Source organism: Chaetura pelagica, unplaced genomic scaffold, assembly GCF_000747805.2.
Source record: "Chaetura pelagica isolate M959 unplaced genomic scaffold, ChaPel_1.0 scaffold94, whole genome shotgun sequence".
NCBI classification, from domain to species: Eukaryota; Metazoa; Chordata; class Aves; order Apodiformes; family Apodidae; genus Chaetura; species Chaetura pelagica.
The window spans coordinates 1079093-1102884 of record NW_009952881.1 but is presented as its reverse complement, the minus strand read 5'-3'; the positions used below and the strand labels follow the sequence as shown (position 1 = coordinate 1102884).

At 35.7% G+C, this 23792-nt stretch overlaps 1 protein-coding gene across 1 annotated transcript in view; it reads right to left on the bottom strand.

Moving 5' to 3' along the window:
- Nucleotides 1-23372, bottom strand: part of PLEKHA7 (pleckstrin homology domain containing, family A member 7) — a 93629-nt gene extending 70257 nt beyond the window's left edge. Inside the window, exon 1 of the mRNA XM_009995397.1 lies at nt 23302-23372. Coding sequence (XP_009993699.1) covers nt 23302-23372 — 71 coding nt within the window. The remainder of the gene's footprint in view (nt 1-23301) is intronic.
- Nucleotides 23373-23792: the final 420 nt, after the last annotated feature.

Here is a 23792-nt window from a genome sequence, read left to right as displayed (position 1 = left end):
GAAATAGCTCCTCTAAGAGAACAGTAAGTAACTGAACAAGCCATTTTATTATTTCTTCTTGAGGACTTTTGTTCTGTATATCAAAACTTCATTTCAGATTAATTTCTACTTAATTTTTCCCAATCAGCTACTGGAACTGATCAAGGTCATTAATCATTACTCTGAATGTTTTGTTGCCCATACTTACTTAATTCTAATTAAGTGACCAACAAATGACGCTTACTCCTAAAATGCAACTTACTAGACATTGCAACTACACTATTTAAAAAAAACAACCTGTAGGTAGCACAGCAAAGAATAAGACTTTGGAGTAACTAATTTTTGCCAAATAAGTAATCACTGACTCATGAAGTGATTCTGCTTCCAAGCTAATCAGTCTTGTAATAAAGTTGAAACAATTTGAATTTGTTGAGTGATGGTTTTTCAGTTATTTCAGATACTGGATCAGAACTTGGAAATATGTCTTTACAGAGAAATGGGGTTCTCCTACAAGAAAAATAAAGAAGTGGCTAAATTTGTAAAACCTGAAGTGCAGTGTTTCTGCATCATTAACAGATAAACAAAGTTAATAGTTTTGGCACAGCTACATTGAGATTTGGGAGATCAGGATTCAGACCTTCACTATGAAGCAGATTTCTTTTATGACCTTGCCCAGTAATCCTACCTTATAAAAACAACATTTTATTAATATTTAAGACTTTCAAAAGAGGTAAGAGGTGACTACCAATTTACAGAGTCTTTACCTCATTTGCAGTTTTCATAGTGTTATTGCAGTAAATACAAGCAAAACCAATCATTGTTTTTCAAGAGCAGAAAGGACTATCCTGATGTTCCTGAAGAACTCCAGCAAACCTGGGAGGTGAGAACAGACTGGAATTTCTCAGTTTAGCTAAACAAGATAGGCTGCTGCCTTTCAAGTTTAAATGTTTATACATTTATAGAAAATCCCCTCCAATGCATGGAAGTTTATTCTTTATGGTATTTATATCCAACAGAACACCATCTTTATTCTGCAGACAACATTTTGTCTACATCAGTTATTCTTTTCACTTCAAGTACTAAGTGTATGGATGTGCAAAGAAGGTTTTTCACTAGTGTCCTTTTTCACAGCTATCAGAAAACATACTGTAAAACAGGATACAATTCTGTATAAATATAATAAAGCCTAAATCATTACAATAACCAGAAAGCAAGTTTAGCAAAATATTTTGACAAGATTGAATTGCCAGTGCAGTTCTTTAAAACTGAACCAACCAATGCCATCTGAAAACTTGCATCTCCAAATATGTATCTAAAACTAAATTTACTCCAAGATTAACTTTCCTATACTTCTTATTTAAAATCTTTCTTCTCAATTACTTATTTCCTAGTTGCCCTCAACTTCATTCACCCAGGTACAACTTAAAAATAACTGCACTGAAACATCCAATTCAGCTTGACCTGCTTCAGAATATGTCTGGTTTTGTGCAATCACATACTGTTATCTTATTGCTGTTATTTGAAAACAATCTAAGAATCTAAATCAGTGATGTTAATACAACAGATTAAATTCCAGAAGTTATGAATGGTAACATTTATTCATCTCAAAAAACAACACTAGAAAGACATAAGTACATTGTAATGCAAACTTAGGTCAAAGCAGATTAAAAGGTGTGAAAACACCCTGTTTCTGAATAACAACGTGGCTTCTATGAAAAATCTAATAAATTAATTACTCTTATCTGGTATGATGCACTTTGTTTTATATCCAGCATGCTGGGAGTTGCATGTTACACACCATGAACTTAAGTTTCAATACCTCTGAAATTAACTATTCTCACACAGCTCACAAATTCTACAAATACCATGTGCATATTCTACATTCCTTTGACATGAACAGGTTGCAGAGTAAGACACAGTATTCTTAAGACTTTTAGAAAAAGCAGCTCAAACTTTCTGGCACCTTGAAATGTCCAGTCCTACATACCTTACATACCTATTATACCTCCTTTCAGTCTCAAAAATTTCTTATTGAAATGAAAGCAAATCTCATTTGCATGAGAAATAGGAAATAGACACAAAAGCTATTCTGTCAATACATTAGAAAATGAGAATTGAGAGTTACTGTGGGAAGAAAAAGCCTACTAGAGTTCTAATTGGAAATAATATTTTAGACACAGAAATCAAAAGGTCTAAATACTTTTATTTTAACTACTATGACCTAAACAAAACATACAGTGTAATTATTTGAACTTCCAACAGTAATGTTTCTGATTAGTCAGCACACCCTAATGAGAAGGACAAGAAAAAAACAAAAAAAAAAAACAACAACAAAAAAACCCCACTACAACAAAAACTCAACCAATAATTCCTATTTCCATAAAGAAACTGAATATAACCTTATATTTAATAAGTATTTGACCCTAACTATCATGCTGCTACAGCAGAGCTACTGGACAGCAGAGCTTAGTCAGGTATTTTGAAGTTAATTAACTGTGAGTCCACCTTCCTGCATTTTAGATTGAACAGTCCTTGGAGGAAACAAAAGAAAAAACCTTGACAATTCTATTTGAGGTTGCTCAAGATTTCTTGAATTTGCTGAAACTATCTAAGCATTGTGTATAGTTCATAAACTACGTGTTCCATAATTATTCTCATAACATTTTCAAGGCAGACAGATATTTTAAATCTTATCTTCATGTTATGCTATATTGCAGTGGGAACAGTTGAGCTAAGAAGTAAGAGTGAGGATACAGAAGCAATAAGGAGCAGTACATGCAAGAAGACAAGGTAAATACTTCTACAGGGCTGCAAAACGCCAAATGCTCATGACAAAATTAATTCTATGCAATCTTCATTAAGGAAGAAAAAAGTTGATGAGAGATCTGGTTCTATTACAGGAAAATTATAACTAGAGCTCAGAAGCCAACTACTACCTAAAACCACTACGTGAGGGACCAGACTAGCAAGAAATGTTATGTTCTTCAATAGGCAAGTGGTATTGCAATACACACAGCCCAGGTCACCAACTTCTCACAGGACTTACCATTAAGCACACCAAATTCCAGCAAGTAAAAAAGTCACATAAGCACTAAAGGGATATTTCTTGCTTCCTAATCCTTTACAAGCAAGATGTTCTTTCCTTTTCCTTGAAATCCCAGTTGTTCCCTAGGGCTGGAAATACAGGTAATTCCAGCTCTCCAAAGAAATATCATGTTCTCCTCTTCACATAATAACTAAGGTATATCCATATTATAAACATATTACAGCTATATATGTGATATTAATATATAATTAAACAACTTTTTAAAATCCGGATTGCTATATATTCATAAATCCAAGAATCAAAAATTAAGTATTAACTGACCTACAAGATTCCAAATGGAGCAGACTTTTTAAAATGCAGATATTCGGAATGCTGAGTGTGGGGCATTAGCAGCAGCAGTTGTTTCTACAAATTAAATCTCAATGGTATCAATTAGCAGATTTCTCAGGAAATAATTAAAACAGGACTCTCAATTTAGCCTCATGTCATCACTTCTTCTGCAACCCCTGTAATATAATAGGCTTTTAGAAAGCTTTTCTTAAATTTTCTCAAGAGCTTGTGTTTACAGTATTATTTGTAAAAGAAAAGTTGCAGACACTCCTATCTCCAAATATTAGAACAATGCTTTGCATGTATTGCTCTAGGCTCTCCAACACCCAGCCTCTCTAAACTATTCACCTCCGAGCAGGATTTTCACTCTACACTACTTTTAGTCCAACTACCCAGTCACATCACTGCAGTCACTATAGAAATCCTTAATTAGAAGCAGACAGACTACAGAGAGATATATTTTAGTTTAAAAAAAAAAAAAATACAACAGCTGAAGTTCAAGTTGCATCCATCTCTACCTTTCTTAAGAATCTTTTCCACTAACTTTCCACACTCTTCATTCCTGAAAAACAATTAGGCATCTGCAACAAGCTGGCGCCAAAATGAACAGAGAGAAACAGAATCCAAGTTCTTGAGTTAGAGAGTAACTGCTCTGGAATGTTTTTTGTTCCTTACTCTGTTTTCTTCATCTCTATCAAGAATATCATGTTAGATATTGAACTTTTTTACTTCACAAACATTTCCTTGTTACGGAAAGATCAGAATTACCAAAGAGAAAACTCTACTAGAGCATCTCAGTATTTCCACTGTGAAGTTTCCAAGAACAATTTAAAACAGCTAATACATCTAAAAAGCATTAATAAAATCAATTACACCTAAACCCATGTAATTTAAACATCCTCAAAAACCTGAATTATAGTAGGTAATGCTTTCTTGTCGTGAATTAAGAATTACTACAACACAGGCAGCAAAGTACAGATTAAGGTATAACTTTTAAGAAACCAGTTTTTCTTGGCTTGCACTTTTGTCCATCTAATACTTTGTAGTTAAATGTCTAATCACATTATTGTAACTGGCAAGACAACAACCTCCTACAAAGGACTGAGGAAGTAAGTTGGGTTATAGGCCCTTATTAGCACTATCCAAAGTAAAAATATGGTTATTTTACACAAAAGGCAAAGATTGTATCATTTGCTAACAGGATCACAAAACAGTTTGGCTTCATATTGCATATATTCACCATATTAAAAGAAACTTTGTTTTGAAATATTTGTATTTTTCTTTAAATGACAAAATTGTGTGCATTCTCTTCTTCTGTATATCCAAGACAAGACTAGAATCTTTTATTTTCTGAACCAGTATTCCGTATATTAGAATCATCAGATAGTAAAGGTTGGGAGAGACCTCTGGCAATCATCAAGTCCAACCCCTCTGCCAGAGAAGGACCACCCAAGGCAGGTCACATGGAAATGCATCCAAATGGGTCTTGAAAGTCTCCAGAGAAGGAGACTCCACAACCTCTCTGGGCAGCCTGTTCCACTGCTCTGTCACTTCTAGTAAAGAAGTTTTTTGTCATGTTGAGGTGGAACTTCCTGTGTTCTAGTTTGTGTCGATTTCCCCTCATCCTAACAAAAAGCACCACTGAAGAGAGATTGGCCCCTCCTTCTTGACACCCACCCTTCAGATATTTATACATATTAATAAGATCCCCTCTGTCTTCTCTAGACCAAACAGCCCCAGGTATCTCAGCCTTTCCTCATAACACTTGTGTTCCAGTCCCTTAAGCATCCTCATAGCTCTAGTAATTCCCTGTCTTTCATAGAATCATAGAATCATAGAATCTTAGGGGTTGGAAGGGACCTCGAAAGATCATCTAGTCCAACCCCCCTGCCAGAGCAGGATCACCTAGAGTACATCACACAGGAACTCATCCAGGTGGGTTTTGAATGTCTCCAGTGAAGGAGACTCCACAACCTCCCTGGGCAGCCTGTTCCAGTGCTCTGTCACTCTTACAGTAAAAAATTTTTTTCGGATATTCACCTTGAACCTCCTATGCTCCAATTTACACCCATTACCCCTTGTCCTATCACTGGTCATCACTGAGAAAAGCCTAACTCCATCCCCCTGACACTCACCCCTTACATATTTGTAAACATTGATGAGGTCACCCCTCAGTCTCCTTTTCTCCAAGCTAAAGAGACCCAGCTCCCTCAGCCTTTCCTCATAAGGGAGATGTTCCACTCCCCTAATCATCTTCGTAGCTCTGCGCTGGACTCTCTCGAGCAGTTCCCTGTCCTTTTTGAACTGAGGGGCCCAGAACTGGACACAATACTCCAGATGTGGCCTCACCAATGCAGAATAGAGGGGGAGGAGAACCTCTCTTGACCGACTAACCACACCCTTTCTAATGCACCCCAGGATGCCATTGGCCTTCCTAGCCACAAGGGCACATTGCTGTCTTTCTTGAACTGGGGAGCCCAGTACTGGACACAATATTCCAAATGTGGTCTGGAAGAGCAGAGGGAGAGGAGAGCCTGAATTTGAATAAAAATGCCTATAAATTACTCACCACATTGAAAAACTCTCTTAATGTAAACTAATTATAGTGGGTACTATTACAGTAGTACCAGAAGCAATTTTGCAAGTAAGAAAATAAAACAAATATGGTTTAAAAAACCATCCAACTAAACAAAAACTCTCTTAATGTAAACTAATTATAGTGGGTACTATTACAGTAGTACCAGAAGCAATTTTGCAAGTAAGAAAATAAAACAAATATGGTTTAAAAAAATAACTAACTAAACAAAAAATATTTAAACTATTAACCAGAAAGTTGTTATTATTATTTAATTAACAGAATTAAATTAATAGAAAGTGTATTACCTTCATCATGAAGGGAAATTTAGGCAGTGACAGAAGCCATAAGTTTCAAGGAACAGCAAGACTTATAGAACACAGTGCAATACCCTTTGCACAGCTGAGACCTATCAATGGTATCACTTTGAAGTCTGTATTACAGCACAGAAATTATTTAAATTAATTACTAGACAAACAGATCACTACAAATTAAACCTGAAAAAACTGAGTTGTCATTTACCTATGATAATATAAAAAATTATTAAAGGCATGATTACTTTACAAACACTTCAAATGGGACAACTCACATTTGTCAGTGTTTGCAGAACTGAGATCAATGGACACTAAGCAGCTGGTCTCCTTTTTTCAGTCTGCTAAAGATTCTTTTGAACCTTCCTGTAAAAAGACATCTTAGGAATCAGTACTCATGGGATGAGTTAAAACATAGAGAGGTGATCTTAGAAAGGTTAAGTCTACTTATAAAACATAGAGAAAACAGTATTTAAAATGAAAAAAATACTTCCGTGATCTCAATGTATTCAACCTCATTTTTAAACAATGTTTGCCATGATAGAGTATGTTGTAAACTACTGAGCTCATAAAGTTATGAGTGAGAAACAAACAGAAAAACCATTTGAACCTTGCTCCTTGGCAAATGAAACTGAAACCTGTCAGAGTTTACCAAGCATAGAATGACAGTTCAGATCTAAGATACTTTATCACCTCTGAGAAAAATCTCACCAAATTTGGTCAAATTCAGTTATGCAGAAGATTTCATGGCATACTCTCAAGAGTTGTTTTTTTTCTCCACAGACACAGTCATCTTTCAGATCTCCAGTTGTCCCAGTGACAGAAAGTAAAGCTAATGGGGTTTCTTGAACTACTTTGCATCCAAAACCAAAAATGAAAATTATTGCTTTCTGCTGTTGCTTTTTGCTAAGGACAAAAATAAACTAAACAAACAAATGTATGTTTACCAATACATTTACTCGTACTTTTTATTTATCATATATCTACAGACATATGTAAAACATGTGCATGCATGTGCATACTTGAGGCCTTCGTTTGAAGGCTCTAGGAATGTCACATTAGGCATATTTCCCAAAGATTAAAATGCTTAAAATTCAAAGTTGATCTTTTGCACATGTTTAAGAACACCATGTAGGTTTTGATTATAATGTGCTCAGATAATCAATTACAATACTTTTTAGAATAAAGGTCTCAAAGCAGCACTATAAAGAATGAAGCCATTAAAATCCAAGTGAAACCTTCAGTTCAGCTTAGTATCAGGAGGAACCTGATCTAATCAGTAAGCTACTATAAATGTATTCATGTTTACCAGTGGAAAGAAGTGCATGAACTCAGGCAGCCAGGTTAACACACTGTAATGATCTTATGGATTTCTTATTCCATAAATTCAAAATTTCATGTGAGTTTGGCCCTTCTCATCAGAGCAGGCCAAAAAAAAGCAATTAGCAGTGATATATCACATGGCTCTTAAGAAGAACCTTCCAAAACAAAGTCACCTAGACACTACTTCCTTGTACGAAAACATCAGATTAAAAAAAAAATGTTGTGAAATCCCAGTAAAGAAATCCTATTTCACCCTGAAATCCTTTCTGAAACATAGTAAATGTTCATAATGGAGCTCTCAGTAGCAATTACTCACTTTAAAGCTGTCACTCAACTGTCACCATGACAACAACAAAAACCTTTTCACACTTAGAGAAGACAACAGGAATTTTAATTGCTGCCATTCATTCTGCTGACAGTTTGAGCAAAACAAAATTCTACTTTCTAAAAAAGTAAAAATACCAATGTAAGATTTTAAGATTATTCTATTTTTTGCCCTCAAACATCCTCCTCTTTATAAATCCCCCCTATTTTGATTTCACATTTGCTATTTACCAAACATTTTAGTGAAAAGAAATTCTAGGATAGCTGGCAGGATCCTTTTCATATCAAGGCAGAGTAAGTTTTCTAAGTCATCTCAGTAGGAAATCTCAAATGTTTACCAGGGACTGACTTGTCTGTGTCAGTATCACCACAGACTAGTTAACTGTGAGACACTGGAGATGAAGCTGGGGCCAAGGCATCTCATGTCTTTTCCTACTGTTCCCAATAGCATGCAAGATTTTAGTCTTGGGGAAGAATAAAGACAATTCTAAGTGCTGTTGTGGGCTTTTCAAAAATAATATATTAGTTACTGTTTTGAAAAAAATAAAATAAAATAAAATAAATAAAATAAAAGTCATCATATTTTGAACCCTGCAGATTCTTAAACATGAAACCCTAATTTGACAAGGCTTCTCATTAGTCACAGTGAGCACAAGAAATCCTGGAAATTTGAACATATTTTCAGTTCACTGGTAAAAATACACAAGGGAATGAAAAGAGGAGCACTTAAGAGGTAATCACAAAACACAAGCTGTAGGAGTTACTTTGTATAACCACATAGCAATGTTTCTCTCTAACAATTTGGCAAATGGATATTGCTTGATAATTTCAAAATTTGCCATTATCTGTAGCTGTTCATATAGAATAGCCTATGGTGAGATGATAATATTCCAAGTACATTTGGAACATCAGGTTAGGTCAGGGACCAAAGGAAAAAAAAATTACTTCGTGGCCTAAATCCACCATGACAGGTCCTATCAGGACATGGTAAAAACATATTCTTGCATATGATGGAAGAATACAGAAATTAAGCTAAAAATGCAAAATGGTAGAAAAACTAGTATCTATACAGGTTTCAGAGTAATCACTTTGCTTAGAAATTTTATAATACACAAATAAGGGATATGAATCTGTTGGAAATGCAGTTAGATTGCCCAGACAAAAAAAAAAAATAAAAATACAAATAAATTTGCTTTTTATATTAAGAACATATGTACATTTAGATTATGCAAATAAATTCATACAGAATAAATTATGAACTGCAATATGAAGACCAAAACAATGCAATAGAAGAAAAGCACAAAGGAACAAAGGAAAGTTACTCATGCTTATATTAGAGGATATCCTGAATAGGAAAATAGAGATTCAACCTAGAAAAGCACTTCTGGTGAAAAAGTTCTAAAACAAATACTCAAAGGACACCTGGAAAGCATCAATACTGAAAAGGTTCAAGATCAATGGCCAGCATAAAAACACATGTTCAATACACTAAGAAAGACTAAGTTTTCATTGATTAACAAGATCTTCATGTCAAAGAGAAGGCAGTGTTACATGGAGAATTGTGAAGGAATTATTAATCTCTTGAAAGTAAAAGAGATGACAGGAAACTCAAAATGTTGGGAAGAAGCCTGAAATAGAGCATTTGCAGAATTCAAGTCTGAACCTTAATCTCCCCAACAGCACAAATACTTAGTGAGCCTGATCAAATATACCCCAACTGCAACACTGAAGCGAAGTACTTCACAAGTATAGCAGAAGCCTCAAATCTATCTGGAGATAACATCCTAAGAACTTTTTCACAGGAAGTGATCTAAACCACTGCTAAGTAATTGAAAGAACACAGATGGGGGAATAAATAAATAAATAAATAAATAACAGCACATGTTAAATAGTCCACTGCTGCAAGATAAAGCACATAAAAAAAAATCTCAGTATTTGATTTCCGACACAGCTGAATGGTTCCATTTGTTACTTTTTTCTAAGTCAAGGGCATAATTTCTATTGTCATGCACCATTCTTTAAGGCACTCAATCAAGTAACAAATGACAAAAAGTAGAGTTGACTGTTCTCAGAAAATGCACACATTTTTCTACAAAAGGAGTGTCCTCCTATGAAGAGTTATTATTTAATTACTTGTAACTGCAAGGGCAAGAAGTGGAAAGGAGTCAAAGCCCTTTATTTCAGCATATTGTTCCAAAATCATGACCAAGTAACCCTGAGCACTGATTGCCTTCTCAAAATGAACCATTTCACAACAGCAGGTTTATTCATACAGTTTAGCAAGTTCTACAGGCAGAGTTTTAAGTCAGCACAAAAATAAATAAGTCTGGCATATATATTCAATTAACAACTCAATAAAAATCTACAGCATTAACAACCTGAATTTACTTTCTTTACACCATCACAGTGTAGAAGTTCATGATAAAACTTGTAGAGGCTTTATCACCAGCAGTGATTTAAATCAAACTTCTTACAGGGAAATTACTCAGGGGGACTAATAGAATTATTTACATCAATATTTTGAACACAGAAAGGTTTGGTAAAGATCATAAAACACTAACATACTGTGCTGGAATACAGGTTTTTATGAAATATTAATATAATCAATTCTTAAAATAAAAGCCTTAAGTGCTATCAATTGCCAGTATCACCTCAGAAATTCAAGCCTTTTAAAGAAATGGCAGAACTATCTAATGGTCTTATAGTTGATCACTCATAGCTGTGCTTCTTAGGAAGAAATACACAGATATGCATACACATAAGTATACCTTACCTGCTAAAATGCAATGGATTTTACATCACAATGGTTAAGATTGTCTAGTGCAGCAAAATTTAAACAGATACCAGAATACAACATGAACAATCTACGTTGTAGTGGTAATTTTAGAGTCATGTCTTTAGGCATAGGCTTTAAAATGGTAATAAAAATATCGAGACTTATACACACTGCAAACTTATATCTCCTAGTTGTCTTTTCCTTTTGGTTTTAAAATTTGTTCCTACACTATTTAAAGCTTAATCAGTACTACAAGTCAGGTGAAAAAGAAGTGATCTTAGCTCCATGGAGATTTACTATAGCTTTTAATTAACTGAACCTAAAAATCATCCCTGAAAGTCACATCTAAAATAAAGGAATGAAACTTTATCCTACCAAGTACCTAAGTATGAGCTTAAATCATTCTAAACATTTTGCTGGCTATATTTAGCACTTTGTCTTGGACCGTAATCATTTACTGTCTGCATAATACATAAAAGGGATAAGAATGATTCCCTTACTGCAATCTTTGGTTTTCCCCTCTTCTGGGAAACATTCCTCATCTATTAACTGTATCTAATTACATTTGTGCTCTATAACACTTTTATCTTGGAGTCTTTATATTTTAAAGCTTATTGATAAAATTATGAAGTGATGGAAGCCACTATCAACTATTAACATGCTCTCATAATAATAAACTACAAAAAGGACCTAGTAAGTAACTCCAAGTGTACCTGTTGAATTATAAAGTCCTCTTATTTGACAATACATCAAATCCTATCTATGTCGCAATTTGTGTTATGCACAGAAGCATTTTACTTCTGTTGAGTCAGAAAGAGAAACACTGGTTTTACTAGTAGGAAGGAGCAGTGACTCAGAAACAATAGCTTACAGATACTGGTAATATTAATCATATTAATCAGACTATCGACCTCTAGCCCAAGGGCTGATTACATCATTTCAATCATCACCTCGTTTTTCTGAAAGATCTCAAAACTAAAGAACTTCCAAATTCACAAACGCCAGGATCCATGTTATACAAGGCAAGTAGCATATTAGGACAAAAATATAAATACTAGATTTTAAAGGGTGCAAAACTTCAGCATGTTTCATCATTTTAGGAAAAGCAAGTTCCAATTTAAAATTATAACCACCTCTTTCAAAGTGGCAAAAAAACCCTTTACGTTTTAAGTTGTGTTGTTTACTTATTAGTCCTTCTAATACTTACCACTTATTTACAAAATTATTTGCCTCAAATGTTGCTTCTTATGTAAAAGTTCTTCTGGTTCTACATTCATAATAAATCATAGTTCAAAATCTTTTGCTCTTCACTGATCAAACAACAAAAGACATCCTCAAGGAATTAATCTGGAGATACTCTCAGTAGGAGAGTTCCTAGAGATTACTCAGTGACTGCACTTAACATCTGCCATCAAGTTAGATTCCCATTTAATACACCAGCACCAAAACTCAGTGATCCAAAAAGGCAGTAAACATTCTTTGAAGCATACTGCCAGAGCACTGGTACTTTGTAACACACTTTTTGTTACATGTAACAAAAATAAGACCGAACATTACCATTTCATTGAAAACCCAAGTAAAACAAAAAACCCCGCAACAACAAAAAAAACCCAACAAATTCAATCTACAAAGAGCAACAGAAGAGCAAGTCTGATGGAAAGGATGATGGCAGAGAGATTGAGGATGCAGGTCCATGCAGCAGCTTTCCAGTTGTCTGACAGGAAGACTTGCAGAGTCATCTCTGTCCTAGAGGCACCTCCTATTTCAACTTTCTGCCCTTTCTTTATCACCAAAGGAAACTTCCTCAGCTCCTGTGAATGAGACTTCTCTGTGCAGAAGCACAGCAACACGTGCAAATGAGCACATCATGACATGAGCCCTATCATGACAACTTTGAATCCAGAATAAATCAACAGATGACAGGAAGCAACAAATGCTCACTGGAAACAAATTATGATGTTTTTAAGCTCCAAAGGATGGCCTTAGTACCAAGTACCTTGGTTGGTTGCATACCTCTGACTTCCAAGTTTCAAAGGTACAAATTGTCAAGTACCAGAACACTGACAGAAGTACAATGGCCCAGTAAAAGCAACTGTTACATTCAAACTAGTTTCCACAGATTCATATGGGACAATTCATGCCGTATGAGTTTATGAATTTGTTCTAAAGCAGTTGCTCTTTCCACTACCCAGAAAGCAAAACTTTCTTTAAAAAAACTAATTCACCCATCTGAGTTACCTGTGATTCTGTAAACTTCAACCATAAAAGCTTGCACAATACATGGTGCCTTCAGCTGGGCTCCAGTGAAGGTTGCCAATATTTTGTCAGGTTTCTATAAGTACATAAACATTTACAGCTTGGATCCAAGACACATGTCCTAACACTTACAGATCTTCACTTCCAAATCAGTGCACTTAACAATGATCTGCAGATTAACAATAATCACTTCACAAAAAAAGTTTTGGCTGGTATTCAAGCTGGGCTTAACAGGCCATACATGATGCAACGAGAAGCTGAATAGACTGTCAAGAAAAACAAATAGCATGAGACTATTCACAACTGGAAAAACAAGAATGAAAAGGCAGTAATTTAAAAATAACACAGCATAGAATGGATTCATGTATTGGGATACAACTACTTAAATACAGCTAACCAGGCAATAGCATTGCTTCAAAGAACCTAAGCCAAAACACTTTTTGCAGTTCCTAATGTGTCCAGTATAGAAACAGAAAAGAATAAATGCTGCAACTTACTGCACATCTGTAATGCTTCCAACTTCTAAAAATCCACAATCATAATGCAAAAAACAGAGACTATGGGAGTATGCTTGTGAGCTTTGATAAACCATACTCTATCCAAGTTTAATCTGAATCTAGAAAGAATATTTTAGAAGAAAATGTTAATATAGGTTAATATTAGTAAACTTCACAGGAAGTTTCTTTCAAATCACTGCAGTAAGTAGACTATGCAACCTTCCTAAGTTCAAACGTTCTGCAGCTTAGTTGTTAAGAACATTTAGGTTATAAGACATGTAAAATTACTACATTTAAGCAACTGAGGTTTTTAGAACAGCTTGTGCTTAAAAATAAGGTGCTTATCTTTAGGAGTTTTCAGCATGTGAAATACAGCAAATCATGATCCAGTAGGGTGCGAGTGGGCAGAAAAGAATAGAGAGAGAAAGCACAATGGAGTAACAGGAAGGCCTATGGTGCACAGTAATAAAAAAAGTTTACATTAGCAAATCCACTTCAGATTTGCCTAATGTTTTCAGCATAAGACAGGTCCAGCAGACAGTAGCAATACATCCGTAATATAAAAACATTCTGCCAGGGAAAGAACATAAAAGACTCTTGGTAGGCATTAATAGACCGGTGCCACTTTTGCTCAATTAGAATAATTCTTAATTATTAACTGAGATTTTAGTATTGCAAGTTGCCACAGGTCACATACTAAATATTCTGCATTTTATCCATCTATGGAAACACAATGCATGGAGAAAATAAACCCAGTTTCAAAGTTTCCACACAAATAGGCAGAATCAGAACAAAAACTTGATTGCATCTTTCTCCATCCAAAAGCTGTATCAACACTTGCTGCTGTGTTTCAGACATCTCTGAACTGCTCACAGTAGCTGGAGCTAAATCAACAGAATATTGTGGACACACCTCAAACTAATTCTAATTAAAATCCAGCTGACCTGCAAAACAATATACATACACTTGTCTTGTCAATATACACATGCTGACTTCTCATTAGTGTGAACAACTTCTAACAGATAAACTCTTGTAAAAACTGTTTTTGGATCTCTGACATCACCTGGAACCCACCTTCCTTCATCACACCAACAGAAGAAAAAGGCACCATTAACACACGCCACAATTATGGGTAATGGCCCAAGTTTGTCTTTCACTTCCCTTCAGGAAAATTTTGGAGCAATGGAAAAGAGAGAAGGGTTGTAGAAAAATTGAGGGAAACACTCTAGCTTTTACCTGAAACAGGGCACGAGGAGGGGAGGGAAACCAGTAAAAGCCAAAATAGGCTGAGAAAGACAATTACGTTATCAGAACAGTAACAAGCAAATAATTACTCTTCCACAAATTCTGTAAACTAGGACATATTTCAGATCTAGAAGTCTTACCTAGTCAACAGCAGACAGACATAAACCAAATCATTTTTACTACAGCCACATCTGAATAGACTTAAACAGAGGGAGTAACCGAGCAAGAAACCAGAGCAGGGACAGAGCTGATGGCACGTCTTAAAGCAAGACAGACAAGCTTGAACTTGATGCAGTTGAACAGGAGAGCCAAGAAAAGGATGTTTTAAATGGATGATGCAGTTAAAGCAGTAGGTAAAATGTGGATTACTTACATGGTAATAAGGAAGAGGAAGGAAAGTGCTACAGAGCTTTAAGAAGTTAAATAACCCTTCAGAGAGACAAGGCCTCTTAACAGAAATCCTAAGTGGAAAAGGACAGGTCTTCAACATTTTAGGGAAAAGGGCAGCAAACTGCAGGCACAGTAGGAATTTGAAGAGTAAAAGAAAACAGCAGAGATCCTGTCCCAGCAGTGCTTCCCTTCAGTAGAACACAGTAGCCATAGGTAAGACAGAACTAACATAGGTAATTTCACAGCAATCCAAACTTGACAGTACAGCATCCAAGAGTTTCCAAGGAAAGCGACTAATGTACAATCATGTCTGATAATTACACGGGTCTTAATTTCTGAGAAAGCGCTCTATGCCATCTGATTTGTCACTTACGACAAGTTGTATCCAAGACAGACATGTCAGGGAAGTGGCACAGTTAATGTAGTGCCCTGGCACCCTCCCCACATGAGGTCATGAGGTCATAATCTCAGCCATTACAATCCTCTCTACAGTAATTGTTTTTCTTTAGCAGATGATTATTCCTTACCTAAAGTTACAAGTAAATGAAACCCCTTATACGGGCTGAAAGCCTGATGTAGATTTTTAAAAGGTTGGCACCACCAGCATTACCTGCATTGCAGTCATCTCAGTAGTGTACAGAGACATTTACTTGTCAACAGGACTGACTGTTTCAGATAAGTGTCTTTAAATTAAATGGCTTTCCTCAGCATGGCAGAAAGAAGTAGTCTATTTTTTTAAAATAAAAAAAACCCACAACTAAAACCAGAATATATTACTATCAGTTTATTAAGTGCTCAAATTTATCCTCATTTTCTGCAGGAAGGTGTCCTTCAAATGAATTGCAGAACTCATGAAACTGGATTAACCATGTCATAAATCATACACTTGACAAAAATAACAGCATAAAAATGAGACTAAATATAATCTGCACCTTATTTGAATAGATACTATCTATATCTAACAATTTGTTAGAATATTAGCTGACACTTATTCAAATTTTAACATAAATCACTGTATTGATTCTAATTTTCCTATAGTTAATTGTTTTAAATATAACTCAAGCTTCTGCAATGCCCTCATTTCTGATTTAGTAAGTTTTGAACTTGCATATAGAAGACTTGCAAATTTATGCCGTATCAGTTTTCTGCCAGCGCTTCAACTTATTTTCTCCAAACCAAATTGTAACAAATTCCTAGTTTACATTTCTCCAATTATCAATTAAATGTTGAATAAAACAGGACTATTTCTAGGAACATCCATCAAAAGTTCAGGATTTATTTTTTACAAGTCAATGTTTCCTCTGTGTATACTAGAAAGAACAATATTTCTCTCTAGGCTCAATTTGTAAGACACAGTTAGTTTCCACATTTAATTTCAAAATCAAGCTATTAAGAGTGTAAATTCTCAGTGTTACAGGATGGTTCTTTGATGTACAATTTTACTGGATACCCTGAACCCCCCAAACACACCAAGCAAATCTCAGAAAACCTCCAGACATATCCCTGTAAAGATTTCTAAAGGATCCAGGAGGTATCCAGGCAGCTCCAGCTTGAAGAGAAGCAATCACAATGTAAATCTTGGGAAGGACACTACTGAACTCAGAACCATGACAATTCGTTAACTTAATTCCCTAAGTAGATTAGTCAACTGGCAAGGCAGAAATGGTAATGAAAGAAGAGAAGAACTGATCAGAAAACAGATTCTGAAAAATCATAATCATTCAGGAAACCAAGTTAATGTATATTTCTACCAAGAGAGCAATCTTGTTTTGCAGCACATACATGCACAAATTCCTCTAAAATAACAGAAAAAATGCACAATGTTCCAAAAATACAGAAACAAAATGCCCTTTCATGCTGAAATCCTCAGCATAAAGAAAGTACAAAAGATTTTACATCCGAATCTCTAGTTATGCTAGATATTTTCCCTTTTTATAATGAAGAATTTGTTAGAAAATAGCTGTTAGGAAAATAGTAACACAGAACTTGTTGTAACTGGTTTTGCTGGCCAAATATCCATGTCATTAGAAGAACTACAATTACACTTCTGTGCATAAGAGCCTGAAATACCAGATACCACAAAATAAACAAAAAGAACTATTCAAAGTTTCAGTCAGAATTAATTTCAAAAGCAAGTAATCCACATCAGAGGTATTGCTTTGCATCATATGCCATGTATATTTTGTCTCCTTTTAAGGACTCTTAATAGAGAACATTATCATAATACTCACATTTTTCCTCAGTTTCCTCTTTCTGACAGAATGATTTATAACCAGTTGTAGCAATCTGCCACACATGCATCTGATTACATCCTTACCAGAGCAACCCAAGCCACGCTATGAATGTGGAAAGAGATCTGAAGAGCCAGAAGGTAACATGGGTTAAGCAAGCCAGAAGTGACACACATGCCTAAAGAAGGCAATACTCAATATAGCTCAACATAGGTGACACCAGAAACATACCATTGCCAAAAGTTTCACAGGTGTCCAGTTTAACACTGTGGCAGCATCAAGACACCCACAGTTCCACAGCTGGTCCTGCAGATCACAAGGGAGCCACATGTGGGACGGTGTCAATCTACTGGCCACCTACACAGAGCTCAGGCTTTTCATTTCCAGTTCAAATATGACAAAAAAAGGGGAGATTTTTTAAAGAATAAATAAATAAATAACATACAGCGAGGAAAAAAGGGGGAGCAAGTGGTAGGAAATAAGACATATAAAAGAGACCTCCCATACCAGAGGCTTTTATAAGAAAAGCCTTCTTACCCAGCTCCACTTTTCCAAGGATGCAGCTGAAAAAAGTTACACAGGAATCACAACACCAGTACACACCTTAATCAACACCTTTCACCATTTTGTGCTTGTATCTTCTGGACAAAACTTAGACAGTGATCTTGCAACCTGCCTCATCTTTAACAGTGTTCCTACCATGTCTTCTCAGAGAGCAGCCAGTACTTAAGATTTTATTCCCTGCAAGCAAAACTTTTTTCAAGTTCAGTCTTGCTTAATGAGTTACTTTTTATTATGTGAAGGTTTTTAATGTGCTATTTGTTCTGTCAAGCCCAAATAACTGCTGACATTCTAATTATGAGGTCCCTTTTTTTGCTTAAAAGCAATCTTTACATTTGCCTGTAAAACAATTATATAAGGTTTAAAACATTTTAATACAAAAATAGCCTGCACACATGGCAGAAAATAAGATATATAAAACTGTCTTCTTCAGATTTTTATTGTTCCCTCTCTTACTTAAATCTGAGTTTGATACATTCTATTTTAGACATAAAGGAGATAACTAGGGATAGCATCACCAGCTTCTTCACTAGCTCTTGCCAAGTCCTGAAAAAGGAATTAACCATCTGAAAAGCAGACTTATCTCCCTCTCCTAATATGAAAGTTACATTTTGTTGTAGACATATATAGAACTCTATAAAAAAGCCTCTAAGGCTTGCGAAGGTCCAGTGAAGGCCCATAAAGATGACCAAAGGACTGGGAAACCTGCCATGTGAGGAATGCTGAAAGAACCGAGTCTGTTCAGCCTGAGCTGTGTTCCTACCTAGAAAGGTTGGACCAGATAATCATTGAGGTCCCTTCCAACCTGGCATTCTATGATTCTATAATAAAAATCAAATTCTATGAGGATAAAGCTTCTAAGAACAGCTGGAATTTGGTACACTATATTCTCACATATATTTTAACAATAATCTGGGCCTGCCCTTTCTCCTCCTCTTCTCCCTACAGGAGAACAAACAATGGACAAAAAATTGGAAATTTTGCTCAAGTCATTTAGTTACCCCACAAAAAATGCAACTGTGAATCCCTGTCATACACATGCATACTGCTGAACATTCCAAACAGCAATATTAGTTACCCAGAACTTAGTTAATGCTACCAAACATGCAACTTCATTGTTACTGTTATTCTTGATTGCTATTTGCCAGACTGCATTATTTCTCAAAGATTTTAGTTTAACTAAACTTGACAGATTATGCTACAAACTTGACAGACTATGCTACAAAGAAAACTAAGTGCCTGTTTTGTTTCTTTAAAAGCATTTGCTGGCTCCTAACTCCCTACAACACAGGAGTGATGAAGATTTATTCCTCTATCTGAAATACAGCAGCATTATTATTTTTTTTTAATTTAAGACATGGATGCTAATTAAAGACCAGCATTTGAATGGGCAGTGGCTCCCTCCTCAAAGGAAAAGCAGCAGCTTAATGCTACAAAATCTCTTCTGCTGCAACTGGATGGGATTTGCATAGCTGCATTTGGAGTCAACTGCACAGATGCAATTGATCCATCGTGAATTCACAAAGTTACAAGTTTTCACTCTCCCCCACTGGATAGCTTTTCTCCTCCCCTTTTTTAGCAATCAGAAAAAGTAGGATTCCAAGGAAGTCTTGATCTGATCAGAAGCCTTTTGTTGTGAACATTGTTTCCATCAACCTCCCTAGAAAATGAAATTCCAGTATTAAAAAGGGCTGCAGAATGTTCTTATAGTGGTTGGGCCAAAGGACTATGACAGCTCCGACAAACCCTAAAAACTGTTTTGATATTTTGAATATAACTACTGAAAATTCTTAGATCTCTCAACTACGCAGAACACCCATGCCTAAGGAAGGCTTTACCCCTATTGCAATGGTATCAGAAACAAGTAGATCCTTTCTAAAGGAAATCTTCTGAAGAGTATCACAGTCCACCAGCAAAACTCCAGATACATTACAGAAACACTAGTCATTGCTCCACAGCAGAGACAGGTTTGGGTTTTGTATTATCTCACATTTCCATGTGAGGAAAGAGATGTAACTAAGTCCGCCTACTCAAGAGTGGTTCTGAATGTTATTTTTGAGGCAAACAAAAACCATGATAGTTATCTAAAATGGCTACAATCTGCTAACATCCCAGTAGAGCTGAAAGCTCTGGCTTCTCCTGTCAAAGGTGGCTAGAAAACTAGATCTCTCCCTTTTCTCTTTGCCGAAGAAAAACTCATAAGGCCGTCATCTCCTCCTCTAGCAGCCTAAAGCAAAGAGAAATACTAAATCTTCTTACAAAAAAGATCTCTCGCCATACCAGAGTAACTGGGAAAAAGACATGAGCACAGCCTTTGAGAGCTCTTCTTAATCTCTACTGATTAAGCTTATGAAAATCAAAGCACTATAAGCATATTTTCAAAGACTTTTGAACAGACTTCCTTCTACATGACATGATATATGAAAGAAAACTAACATTACAACATTAGGCAGGTGATAAAACTCAAGGTAACTGGTTAATGCCACTCTAGTAGCTGTAAGATGGCACATAGCAGGTTTACTTACATTCTTTGGCTACCATTTACAGTTCAGCCACCAATAATAATTTTACATTTGCTGCTTGTTATCTTACAGTACAGCAATCATAGAAGGTAATATTTTCTTTGAATTTCTATATTAAATACCAGGTCTGTAACAAAAAGAAAAAAGACAATAAATTACTTGAGAAAGTGTTTTTCAATTATATGGGGTATTTTCTACAACTAATATCTAGACCCGATGTCTTATGTTGTGCTATTAAAATAAAAACAACAAAAAAATTATCAATCTCAACATAAATGTTATTGATCTGTAAATTTTGTTTAAATAAGGAAAAGCTTCCAAGAAATTTTCATTCTGCATTGCATGGATACCAAAAATGAGTTACAATATGACTCAAAAAGACAAACTCCTGATTTAGGCAACTCTGTAATTCACAGACAACCAAGAGATTGTACCACCCTGAGTGACATAGTCTTGGAGACTATCTTGGTCACCTCCAAGATAAAGTTAGAAACGATGTCCTGAGCAAGCTTTAGAAAACCATAACTGCACAAAACGCTGACTGCACGCTCCCCCAGAACAGCTTAGCACCAATACCTCAGACCACATTTCCACAAAATATCACACCAAAATTATTACTCTTTCTGTGCAACAGAAAACAATCCATTCCAAACACCATGCAATTCCATTGATATTCTGATCTCTAGAAAACTAATTTTGTCTACAGAAAAGACAATGTCTCCTAGAGACAAAGCTTTTCCAGAACTCTGTTCAAGACTTTTATGCCATCCCAGTTTGCAAGCCACACTTGATTAATGTATCTGCCAACATAAAAACTTCACATAATGCATACTAGCCCTCCCCACTCCATAGAAATTGCAAACCAATTATGATAAACAGTAGTCTCACTGCCTATTTACTTTATTGGAAAATGCTCACTCACCAGAATACAACAACTAGAGTGGAATAAAAAAAAAAAGAACCCTAATTCAGTCCTATCTCTCTAACCGCTGTTATTCCCCAGTCAGAAACAGTCATATGTTACTATTCTGAAGGAAAATTCTGAACTGAGGATGTGTAAAATGACTGCAGAAGTAACAATCTTACATAGCTGGAGCTGTCAAGTTACCAGTGGTTGCACACTGTGTAAAGAAAATCTCTTTATAGGTACCAAAACAGTCTCAAAGTTGGAATGACTTAGTGATGAAAGGAAGCCAGTTCACCCAATTCTACATATATCGAATTGGATTTAATTATCTCAACTGCATATCACAGAAACTAATTATCTTATCTGAAAATTTTTAAACACAGGCTTCACTGAATTGCAGAATAACTATTTAAAAACATGTAAGAAAGAGATCAGAGAACTAAAAGACAAAGTGCAGTTAAACAACAGGGATACAGAAGACCAGGAACTTCAATCTCTCTCTTTTTTCACAAGAGAACGGTGAAGACTTGGAACTTACTCATAAGACCTTCAATCTGTTCAGAAGGTCACTGTTGAAACAAGGGAGTTGGGTGGCAGGCTCTGGTCATTTTGGTCTTAGGAAGTAGGATTAAAAAGGTGTGCTTTTGACCAAGAATCTAACATACTTTTGGGAAAAGAAGGATTTTACATCAGCTGCCATTTACTGAATTTCCGTCATCTTCAATTTCTAGCTTATGCATGCCTATTGCCACAATAAATAAATAAATAAACAAACAAACAAACTACTAGACCTCTAAACTTAGGCCAAAGGACAAAAGCAATGAGCAATCATTGTGGTTGACCTCTAAACGGTAACTCCGGTTTCAGTAAGACACTACTGCTGCTACCTTTGCCTGGATAGCCTGATAGTGTTACAGAGATACAAATATGCAAGTAAGTGCAGGAATTTATTTCAAGAAACACACAGAAAAGTGGTTAAATGAACACTATGCAGAACCACTTTTGTTTCTAGTCACAAATGACTATCACAGCAGCCTTACAAAACCAACTCATAACACTGTATATACTGCAGTTTGTGAAGATTATTTGTCAGGTACATTCTCTGGATATGAACATGTTAATTATTAACTTATTCTCCTGTCCTATTCTTCAAATGTCTTATAGAAAGATGAGTAATAGCACAAGACTCCTGTTCATACTCCTGATTTTCCCCTCCCCCTGTTACTGTTGCAGCATGAGAGGCAGGGACTTCACGTTTAGACACAATAAACAGAGATTACATTCCTTTATTAAGGTGTGCCAGAAACCTGAGATCCTTCAGCCAAAAGTATTGTAACACATTCCCTGTAATTATTATGCAATATTACAGTCTTCTACTACAGCAGGAACAGTAATTTCATGGTTAGAATCCTACCCATTCACTAGAAAACTGTTATACAGCACCCTCAGAAGGAAGGATTTTTAACAGAAAAGGACTTTGAATCAAAAAGATAAAACAGTAAGAAGCTTGCATGATTAAGCTTTATCACAACGCTGTAATTTAACACTTTTTTACACATGCACATTTTTGTAAATTGTCTTAAAGGCATAATGACAGTAAGTACTTTTGTTGATTTAACTTATGCAATTCTGCACGAAAATACTTTTAATCATTTGTATTTCTAGAAATCTATATAATTTCCAATTCTTAACACTGTAGATAGCTGCTTCCTAATAAATGACTGAAAAATCTGAATACATAACTCCAAAAAATCTCCAGGGTTACAACTTTATTTTTCCAGTTAGAAAAACTCTCAAAACATTCAGTATTTTTAGAAATCAAAAATACTTGCTTTAAATAAATGCAAACCTAATTATGAAGTCAGGCACAAAGCATTCTAAAACTCTGTTTTTCAGCTTCTTAATTCCCTGATTTCACCATTTTTTTCAGAGAACAAAGAAATGGAAACAAAAATCTTTTAACACAAGTATCATACTACAGCTCTATACGCAAGTGGATTAAAACATAAAAGTTAAAACCCGATATACCTGCATGACACCTGGTAGAACGGATATCCCGGTAGAGAAACAGAGTTTGAAAATCCAGACTGACTTGACATTGCCTTCAGGTATTGTATCCACTTAAATCGCTTCTATATTCCATATGCTCATTCCTTACAAAAAGAAACGTGTATGTATGTATCCATCTGTACATTCATTCAAAGCTAACTAAACAGAAACCAAGAGCACATTCGAAGGTCTTCAAGATTCTGTCTGCATTTCAAACTGCTTCCTCAGTAGTGAAATTCCTAAAAGCCAACACCCTCATGACATCACGTTCTACAAAATGCAATTGTTTCAGTAAGGCAAGGACAGCCCGTTGCTTTTGACTCGCCATCAAATCCTGCACTGCATTCTTCTTGAAAACACAGTGCCTCTCAGGCTGGCGAGAGGCAGAGACCCGCTGCCTTCCCCAGCAGCCCTGCTTTGGCAGCCAGCCAGCAACCAGCAGAACTTATTGCCAATGCCGCAAATCCCTC